Genomic DNA, 11192 nt, shown 5'->3' with positions numbered 1-11192 from the left:
CTCCACAAACAGTTTTGTAAGAGAATAAAAGGCGTGGGTGTGGATGTATTATACCTCCCGCTGTTTAACATGTGGTCAATTTTGAAGGCTTTTAATCAGGCCAACAGTAAAGGGGGTGAGGGGGTGAGGGGGTGGGAGATGAGGGGGTGGGGGGTGTTGGGGGTGAGCAAGAGTGGAGAAACTTTGCAAATTGATCGAGTATTGAAAGTCGAAGGTGCAGATTTGAAAGAATCCTATGAGGCGATAAATAATGCGCCTCAAGTCCCTTGATCCATTCCCAGTCCTGCCGCCTCCGCAGCCCAGCCAATGATAGAGCTCGATAAGTGGGAGCCGACCAATGATAGGGCTCGATAAGCAGGAGCCGACCAATGATAGGGCTCGATAAGCGGGAGCCGACCAATGAAAGGGCTCGATAAGCGGGAAACTATGGAGACCAGATGGGGTGTGGAGTGTCTGGATATACAGGTGCACATGGTTGGTGTGTGTGCGTGTGTGTGTGTGTAGTATATGTGTGTGTGTGTGTGTGTGTGTGTGTGTGTGTGTGTGTGTGTGTGTGTGTGTGTGTGTGTGTGTGTGTGTGTGTGTGTGTGTGTGTGTGTGTGTTTGTGTGTGTGTGTGTGTGTGTGTCTGTGTCTGTGTGTGTGTCTATGTATGAAACCTGCAGCACAGTGCAGTGCAGTGCAGAGCAGTGCGCATGGCCACTTACTGTATATAGGCTTTTGCTGGGCCAGGGACAAAGTCATCTGAAAGGGCCCCTGGCCTATCCAATACATGCAATGTAATTGGGACCCAATTCTGGGGGCCCTATCTCCCCGGACCCGGGACAACACACCCCTTTGTGTCCCCGGTAGTGCAGTGCGCATGGCCACTTACTGTATATTGGGAGAAATTCATTACTGGATCTTTTGACCTCCATTACAGGAGCACCTTGTGAGCGGTTCCCTAAAGGTAAGGCATGTCCAGTGTTGCCAGATGTGTCTGACCCATTGAGAGTAAATAGAATGGAGGCCAAAATTCTATTTCATTGTTGAAGCCAAGTTGGAGCCAAGGTTGGACCCAAAAAGACCAAAAAATGGCCAAATCCCATTCATTCCTATGAGAGACATAAAACCCTGTATCTCCCTTAAATGCCACTCCAGGGGGATCATTCTAGTAGGTCCCCTTGCTCTCCAACTTACCAGGGTGGTGATTTTTTGTGGTGATGTTTTATTTTAGAGAGATATTAAAAAGTTAAATTGACCAATGAGCATCAGAACATGGTTTGATTGACCGTTAGAAGTCTTGTTGTTGTCCAATCAGCACCTGCGTTTGGCGTTGCTAAGGTGGAATGTAAGTTGGGAATGTTCCCAAATCTGGCTTCAAAGCGTTGAATGGCAAATAGCGTTGATTTGGCGTCCATTCTATTTACTGTCAATGGTCTGACCAAATCCCGCCCAAAAGGTTCTCAAAAACCGCCAAAATGCACTAAATTCCGCCCAAATTCAACAAATTACATTTAGTTAGGGAAAGATATGGATATTTTGGGAAATCCGTGAACTAATTTCTTACCAATAGATTTTTTTACCATGTGTTCTTACAGGTGTCTGGACACACCTCACAATTTATCCACGGCCAAATCCAATGGGAATTTCTGTGACGCCCCATCAAAGTTGGGGTGCACAGAAGGCCTATGTAAAAATTGGAACACGGCAGATTGGGGGGAAAGGATGCATAATGGGTCATAACTTCTGAAGGCAACTACATACAGAGACACATTAACACATTTTTACATACATTACTGACCCAGTGAATTCAATTGAGGGGTATTTTTGGACATTTGACCACATTTGAACCCCGTTTTTGGTCAAAAACCGCAAAAAAAGGCCTTAAATGTGTAGAAATATTCCTTTTTTTAATCATATTTCCAAGTTGTGTCCGTTATCACCACTTGCTCTTCATTTCTCATTTACAGTATGACATTATACTGTATATAGTCTGGGTTTGATTATTCTATTGGTATTAACCTGAAATAATAACCAGTTTACCATTTTTAACCCTTTAATGTCCTAGACTGGAACCCGGAAAAAAGGTTGCAGAAGGGGCCATAACTTCTGAAGTAAACTACATACAGAGACAAATGAACACATTTGTCCATACAATAGTGACCCAGTGAATACAGTTGAGTGGTTGTTTTGGACATTTGACCACATTTAAATTGCGCTTTTGGTCAAAAACTGCAAAAATGGCTTTAAAAGTGTAGAAATTCAGTCATATTTTCAAGTTTTACTGTGTCCCTTTTCACCACTTGCTCTTTTTTTCTCATTTACAGTATGACAATATACAGTATAATGTATGGATTTGATTATTTAATTGGTATTAAGCTGAAATAATACCCCAAAGTTTACATTTTTGACCCTTTGATGCCCTAGACTGGAACCTGGAAAATGATAAAACTGTCAGAATGAGGAATAAGTTTGGAGGTAAAAGGCATGCACGCACAAATAAGTATATTTTTTCATACAATAGAAGTGGTTGGTTTTGACATTTGACCACATTTAAACTGAATTCCAGGACAAAACAGCCTAAAATGTGTTGAAAATCAACCGCCTTTTCATTGGTTCAAATTAAGAATTTCATCAGTGTAAGTCCACTTTATACAGTAGGCCTACTCTATTTTGGCTTTTCAGGTTTGATGCAAAAGATTCACTTAAGTGAGATTCTGTTTCAGATTAATACCCAATACAATAAACAAATTGATTCGGTACATGATAAATTAAGAGGTGGAGAAAAAAAGCACACAATTACATTGGAAACAATGAAAGGGTGGTGATGTTTTTGGACACATTTTAGGCCATTTATTACTTATTTTGTCCAGAAATGCTGTGCAAGTGTTGCCAAAAGTGAAAAACAACCACTTCATGTCGTTTCTTGGGTCAACATTGTATGGAAAATCTGTGTTCATCTGTGCCAAGGGCCCAAAAATGGGTTTAGTGCCGGGCAAATTATATTATTATATATTTTCGAAACCTGTGTGTCTCTGGAGAATAGTTGTCTGATAGCAAGTTAAACATCATAGCTGTTGTATTTAACGTTTGTACATCCTCTCAAGAGCCTGTCCCTGCGGGGGATTTTCTGAAAATTGACTTTTTGTCTACCCACTAACAACAGGCCACAGAACCTAACAGCAATCTACTGTGACAGGGCTCATCATGTCACCGGTAGGCACCAATACTCTTGAACGGCGTGACGTTTTCCATGTGCTTTACGCCCTTTTGTGGGGGAAAACAGCCAATGCAAGTCAATTGGTGGTGTTGTGGTTTCATAAACGAAAGATAAGGACCTGTAGACTAGCGTTGTTCACGCGCAACATGCCGAAAACATGTTGTGTTGCCGGCTGTTAAAATAATATAGCCAAACAGCCGTGGAGAAGCATGGACTATGTTCATATTGGCTAGCCGATGTAGCATGTAAGTTGATGAGACATTCGGTTTGATTTCCCCCATAAAGGGGCGTAACGCACATTTACGAGCAAAGTACCCGGATGGCCGTTCATGCCTATAGGCAGCATTTGGTGTTTTCAGGTACTCTTGGAGGGGGCAGCTTTTATTGTTTTTGGCATCGTGGCCAGTTTCCTTTCTCCTTGCACGGGCGTCCATGCCCAGACGGATCGGCACTCTATAGAAAAGTGGCAGTCCTGTGTAGTCTCTTCAGCTCATGAAGCTGCTTGGAGTGTGGCTGCTAGCCGGTTTCTAGCCAGACTGCTGGCTTTGCTACTTGTGCAGCCACCATGTCGTCAGTAATCTGCCCTGATTGGCAGTCATCTAGTTGACGTGAATTGAGTGTCCAGTCCACATGTTTGTGACGAAGTTCACTCACTGCTTCATGAAGCAGCTTTTTATGACTTGGGAAGTCACATTAGATATTTCTGTCCACCTTTTTTTGTCAAGCATTCAACCCCACCTTTCTAAGACCATGCACATCTCATTGTGATCATGCAAATATCTGCGGAACTGCAAACACGACTATTAACTGCTGGGGGTGGGGTTGTGGCTTGACCTGGTAAACTGGATCACAGACTACCATCCCAGTTTGTCAGACTGGGGGACGTAACATCAGAGTGTGTGGCCGCTGACTGCTTTGGCTGTGCCCAGGACAAAGTCATCAGAAAGGACCCCCAACTCAATACATTCAATGTAATGCAGACCAAATTCTGGGCCCCATCTCTCCCTGGGCCCAGGACAATTGACCCCTTTCTCCCCCTCTGTCACCTTCCCTGCTGGTGCACCACAGGAAACCACATTCCCCAGTAGCATTTACCCTATTCTGTATTCCACCAAATTCATCTACAGTTCAGAGCACTTTGTTGGTGGGTGCCAGGCTAACCAGATATAGCTGAGCACCACTTAATCCAAGGGAGATGGGTTCGGTTTGAGTAATTCAGAAACACATACGTTGGAGCAGGGATGTCAAACTCAAATTGACCGAGGGCCAAAATCAAAATATGGAACCAAGTCGCGGGCCGAGCTCAAGATTTATTTTCAATATATGGATTACAATCGTGCAGGCACGCACTTAATACTCATAGTTAAATATCACACACACTGGCACATATTGAGTTGCATAGGAGTGTGAGTTGTGTCATTGGCTGTGCCCGGTCATACTTCTGAGAAACACCAAATTTCATGTTCAAGTCCTGGTACACTGTACATTACTAATGTATGAGGGCCAACTGTAATACACATTTGAAATTATCTCGCAGGCCAAATAAAATGACTCCGCGGGTCAGATTTGGCCCCCGGGCCTGAGTTTGACACTCCTGCATTAGAGCATCTCTGAATGCACAGCATGTCGAACCTTGTGCTGATGGGCTACATTTGCAGAAAACCACACCAGATGCCTCTACAGTCAGCTAAGAACAGGAAAATGAGGCTATAACTCACACAGGCTCACTTGGTCAATATAAGATTGGACAATTGCACTTAGCTGCTGCTTTTTATCCAACACACATATTGGTGACAGTCCTTGGAGCAATGTGGGTTTAGGTGCCTTGCTCAAGGACACTTCAGTCATGTGTAGGGAGAGGTAAGGATGGGATTTGAACCTGCAACTCAGTGAACTTCAATCCAACTCCCTAACCATTACACCACGGATGTGAAAAAGTGTGACCATGAAATCCACAGTTAACCATGGTTTATTGAGCATGGTTTGTGACTATGGTTAAAACACAGACACAAACCATGCTGGTAAAAAACATGAAAACCATGAATAACCATGATCCATGGTTAGTCAGGAACCACAGTTTTCATGGTTACCCAAAAAAACATGCATGAGCCATTGTAATACTATGGTTGTTTCAGAGTACTTAGAGAAACCATGGTTACTTTACTATAGTAAAACCATGGTCGATTTTCGTAAGGGCTTTAGCACCACTTGAACTATTCTGGAATGCCACAGTCTACCTGAGAATCGTTGAAGGCAGTTAAAGCAGTTCTGTAAGCAAAAGGGGGTTCAACATAGCACTAGCAAGGTGTACCTAATTAAGTGGTCGTAGAGTGTATACCTTCAGAGACTTTTTTTCCCTTTTTAATCTCAAACAAAAGCTATTATTAGCAGTGATGCAATTATGTATGATTTGCCAAAGCATTAATTGCCATATTACACATAAATAAAATTGTCAAACTGAATTGTGTAACTATCAGGTTAAATGTTTATCTTAATTAATATGTAGTATATTCAAACCACTGTAGAAAGCTGGAATAACAGCCAGAAGTGAAACTTAGTTTTCTTTTTTTTCCCCTCAAATGGCATATTTACCAAAGAGGGTGATCCAACTAGCTATCATACCGATATACAGATATAAACTTCAGAGATACATAGCTCTCAGAGAAACATTTCAGCTCATAGAAAAAAAAAACATAGAGGAAATTTACCAAGCCCCCACCCCAACTGCTACTAGTGACCAGCACCCGCCCACCCAATTGCACCTCCATCACACTGACGTCTATGACAGCTTGATCATTTAAAATTTGATCTAAAGTTAAAAAAAACAAAAAAAACCCACTAAGTTTCATTTCTTGGGTCAGTATTGTATGGGAAAATATGCTCATTTGTGTTTTTATGTGGTTTACCTCCAAACTTATCCCACATTCTGACAAATTTTTATCATTTTCCGGGCTCCAGTCTAGGGCATTAAAGGGTTAAAAATGTAAACGTTGGGGTATAATTTCAGCTTAATATCACTAAAATAATCAAATCCATACCTTATTCTATATATTGTCCTCCTTTAAATGAGAAAACAGAGCTAGAGGTGAAAACGAACGAAATGAAACGTTAAAACATGACTGAATTTCTACACTTTTAAAGCCATTTATTTGCCGTTTTTTGACCAAAAGTGCAGTTTAAATGTGGTCAAATGTCCAAAACCACTCAATTGTATTCACTGGGTCAGTGTTGTATGGACAAATGTGTTAATTTGTCTCTGTATGTAATTTACTTCAGAAGTTATGGCCCCTTCTGCAACCTTTTTTCTGGGTTCCAGTCTAGGGCATCAAAGGGTTAAAAATTGTAAACTTTGGGTTATTATTTCAGGTTAATAACAATAGAATAGTCAAACCCAGACTATATACAGTATATTGTCATATTGTAAATGAGAAATGAAGAGCAAGTGGTGATAACGGACACAACTTGGAAATATGATTAAAAAAATGAACATTTCTACACATTTAAGGCCATTTTTTGCGGTTTTTGACCTAAAACTGGGTTCAAATGTGGTCAAATGTCCAAAAATACCCCTCAATTGAATTCACTGGGTCAGTAATGTATGGAAAAATGTGTTCATTTGTCTCTGTATGTAGTTTACTTCAGAAGTTATGACCCATTATGCATCCTTTCCCCCCAATCTGCCGTGTTCCAATTTTTACATAGGCCTTCTGTGCACCCAACTTTGACGGGGTGTCACGGAAATTCCCATTGGATTTGGCCGTGGATAAATTGTGAGGTGTGTCCAGACACCTGTAAGAACACATGGTAAAAAAATCTATTGGTAAGAAATTAGTTCACAGATTTCCCAAAATATCCATATCTTTCCCTAACTAATTGACTTCTATTGGCCCAAAATGGCCTAAAAAAACTTCAAATGGCCAATTTTTCCCATTTTTGCCCGCCGACGCTCATTCCAAGTAGCCCAATTGGGCAGGCACCCGCCCAATCTGGCAACACTGGGCATGTCTGGACTCTGGACCCAACCTAATGAGGGCTAACTTAGAAAAGGCTGACTTCCCCTTCCCCTCTCTCTGACCTAAATTAGATCCAAAGCAGCAATAGAAGGTCTGGGAGAAGGATGGAGGGAGAGGGAGGGAGGGAGAGAGGGGGGGAGAGAGGAAGAGAGAGAGGGAGAGATGGAGAGAGGGAGGGAGAGAGGGAGGGAGAGAGGGAGGGAGGGAGAGAGGACTCTGTATTTAATTTGCACTGGTAATACCGCTGGCAAAGTCGCAAAGGGAAGGAGAGAGTAGTGGTGGTGCTGAGAGAGAGAGAGAGAGAGAGAGAGAGACAGAGAGAGATAGAGAGAGAGAGAGAGAGAGAGAGAGAGAGAGAGAGAGAGAGAGAGAGAGAGAGAGAGAGAGAGAGAGAGAGAGAAAGAGAGAGAGACTGTGTAGTGGTAGTGCTGCTGGTGCTGCTGGTGGTGGGGGTGTGTGGGAGGGGTGAAGCCAGTCCACATTTTTTTTCCCTATCGTGTCTGTTATCTCTCTATCCAGATTAGCCCTTATCGTCGCTCCTGGCTAAAAGGACTGCAGCAAACTGTGGGACGCCACATCCGACATCCGCATCCACATCCGACACACGGCCGGCCGCCACTGTACCCAGGCACTACTGCAGAACACAGAACAGAATCTTTTCGTTCCTTTTTTTTTCGGCTTGTTTGGCTGACACTCCATTGCCTCCAGGGCCATGGCCGTAACTACCATTGAGGACACAGAGGTCATGTCCTCTGCATTTTTTTCAGAACTGTAAAATTTATCCATCATAAAAATCGATCTATGATCAACAATGATGAATGTATATGCCACCCTCATTTATCCTCAAGGTAGTGATTATTGAAAACAAACTTTGACTGAAGAGTTTGAAGCATTCTAATAGACCAGGCGCGATGTGATTCAAGCGACAGAGCGATACGCGCGATTGAAGAGACTACAGTATGTCCGTTACAAGCAGAAGGCAAAGCATTCAAACATTCCCATTGGCTGTGGTCACTGACCTATACTCATCATAGAAAGTTGAAAGGATTTCAACTTCAAACTGTCGCGCAAATCGCGCAAATCGCTCTAGTCTCCAGAATCGCTTTTGTCTCGCGACTCAATACAAAGTCAATTACTTCCGTCGCTCGCCTCGCTCTTGTCGCGGTAGGTGTATTTGTGCGGCGGTAAAGGTACAGTGCGCAGTACAGCACGCAGTATTTGATCCCCGGTATTTGAAAATATCTCGTTACGACCCTGACCAGGGCCACTGCTGAGGTTTTGGAGGCCCTAAGCATAACTGGTCAGGAGGCCCCCCTCATAATAACAATAACAAAAAATAACTATATTAATCATCTACTAACTAACTAATAAATATATGTTTTGTAATGTAGTTCAATAACATTTGTAGTCAATCTCAATTTAAGAGGCCCCAATTTTTGGGGCAAAGTGGTTGGTGCCCTAAGCATTGGTTGGTGCCCTAAGCACTCTGCGTACTCTGCTTATGTCTAGCGTCTGTGTTCTGTAAAATACTCCTACATTCCAGATACTCCTACAAACCCCTATTGGGCATGCGGAGACCATGAAACGTCAACATCTGCTGATCCTAAGACTGTGCAATATTAGTAGAGAACAGATAAATACAGTACTTACATTTACCATTTACACTACAAGTGTGTGTTTATTATCGTTATTTGTGTATGTGTGTCTTAGAAATTAAAGTGTGACCCTGGCATCTTAGCTAACTGACTCGTTATGCTAGCGGTTTTGCTAGCGGTTTTGCTAGTGGTTTTGCTAACGTTTAATAAAAATCCAGGTTTTTGGTAGTACTTGTATCCATGACCATGCGATTTTATTTTCATATCTTTCATCTCGTAAATCTAACACCCTGTTTGGTGTTACTGTTTTGTATTTTACTGTAAACAATATTACGTAGGAAAATATGACAATGTAGGAAAACCTGTCAGAACTCTGGCCCCTCCTCTCCACTGACCTGTGTAGCGTATTTTGAACCCCTTCTTGTTGGTGGCGTGGTCGGTGGACCAGCGCAGGTAGAGCTGGCTGGTTTTGCTGGTGAAGTTCAGCTGCGTGGAGTGGTTCCCACTCAGGGCGACTAGCAACGGACTCTGGCCAGTAGGTCCTGCAACAGCAGAGGCGATGGAAAATAAAACAACAACTACAATTACATCAAATCTTCAAGTTTCTTTTGTTTCGGACATGTAAAGTGTTTATCTTTTACCTTTTCTTTTGTTTCAGATATGTAAAGTGTTTATCTTTTACCTTTTCATTTGTTTCAGATATGTAAAGTGTTTATCTTTTACCTTTCATTTGTTTCAGATATGTAAAGTGTTTATCTTTTACCTTTTCATTTGTTTCAGATATGTAAAGTGTTTATCTTTTACCTTTTCATTTGTTTCAGATATGTAAAGTGCTTATCTTTCACCTTTTCATTTGTTTCAGATATGTAAAGTGTTTATCTTTTACCTTTTCATTTGTTTCAGATATGTAAAGTGTTTATCTTTTACCTTTTCATTTGTTTCAGATATGTAAAGTGTTTATCTTTCACCTTTTCATTTGTTTCAGATATGTAAAGTGTTTATCTTTTACCTTTTCATTTGTTTCAGATATGTAAAGTGTTTATCTTTTACCTTTTCATTTGTTTCAGATATGTAAAGTGTTTATCTTTTACCTTTTCATTTGTTTCAGATATGTAAAGTGTTTATCTTTCACCTTTTCATTTGTTTCAGATATGTAAAGTGTTTATCTTTTACCTTTTCTTTTGTTTCGGACATGTAAAGTGTTTATCTTTTACCTGACACATGTCTGAAAACAAAAGAAACTTGAAGGTTGGATGTAACTTCAAGACATAACAAACGTCATACATCTAACAACAATTACAGCTTGAGATACACGTGCAGCGAATACTGTACACATTACCACTTGGAGGAGTAGCCTTTGTAACATGGGTCATTTGAGGACAGTCAGTTATGCAATTATTAAACCACAAATAGTCTTGTAATGGTCATTGGCCAAAGCACTATACATCTAGTTACCATTTATTTATATTATTAGTACTAACTTAACTATTACCATAGCAATATTAGAAATATTCTAATAACTAAGATAACATAGTGTATCATTATATATAATACTATTATATTAGTGATATTACTAGTACTTGTAAAGTAGTAATTCTATTAGTGAACTTCTATTAGTGACTTCTATTAGTGACTTCTACTAGTACTTCTATTAGTGACTTCTATTACTTATATTAGTGACTTCTATTAGTGACTTCTATTACGCGACAAGTTATCTAAAATACTCTACCATCAAAGATTTCCAGTTCGTCGAACTGTTTTTCACTCTGAAACATCTCCACGTAGATGGAGATGGTGTATGGAGGCTGGACCCTGATGATCCAGGAACAGGTCTGGGAGTTGGGGTAGTTTTGGGGGAATCCCGGACTCAGGATGACGCCAGACGACTCAGGCCTCTCCTCATTGGCAGGACACTGGGCTGCAAGTGGAATAAGAAAACAAGTGATTATGATGATGTACAATTATTCGTTTAGATTACTACTATTGAAAGGTATCCACCAAAGTCTCATGTCATTTGCTGAATAAGAAAACAACAGTGAAGTGAAAGCCGAAAGCCCAACTGGGAAACCCCAATTCCCACTGTCATTGAGACACAGCACTCCACAGCACACAAGTGAACACTGCACACGACGAAATTGCATTTATGTCTCAACCGTGCGAAGGGGCAGCCCCCCAATGGTGCCCGAAAGGGAGCAGTGCGGCGGGACGGTATCATGCTCAGGGTACCTTAGTCATGGAGGAAAATGGGGGAGAGCACTGCCTAATTACTCCCGCCACCAACCTGGCGGGTCGGGAGTCGAACCGGCAATCTTTGGCATACACGTCTGACACCCTAACCGCTTACCCATGACTGCCCCCCTGTAGAGATGATGATGTACAATTA

The 11192-nt window shown here is 41.5% G+C and overlaps 1 protein-coding gene across 1 annotated transcript in view; it reads right to left on the bottom strand.

The window, feature by feature from the left end:
• Positions 1 to 11192, bottom strand: part of LOC134441358 (CUB and sushi domain-containing protein 1-like) — a 617842-nt gene that overhangs the window by 76574 nt on the left and 530076 nt on the right. Inside the window, exons 48-49 of the mRNA XM_063191634.1 lie at positions 10539 to 10727; positions 9205 to 9351 (exon numbers count right to left, since the gene is read on the bottom strand). Coding sequence (XP_063047704.1) covers positions 9205 to 9351; positions 10539 to 10727 — 336 coding nt within the window. The remainder of the gene's footprint in view (positions 1 to 9204; positions 9352 to 10538; positions 10728 to 11192) is intronic.

The sequence above is a fragment of the Engraulis encrasicolus genome, chromosome 24 (assembly GCF_034702125.1).
Source record: "Engraulis encrasicolus isolate BLACKSEA-1 chromosome 24, IST_EnEncr_1.0, whole genome shotgun sequence".
Lineage (NCBI taxonomy): Eukaryota > Metazoa > Chordata > Actinopteri > Clupeiformes > Engraulidae > Engraulis > Engraulis encrasicolus.
This window is presented reverse-complemented; position numbering and strand designations above follow the sequence as displayed.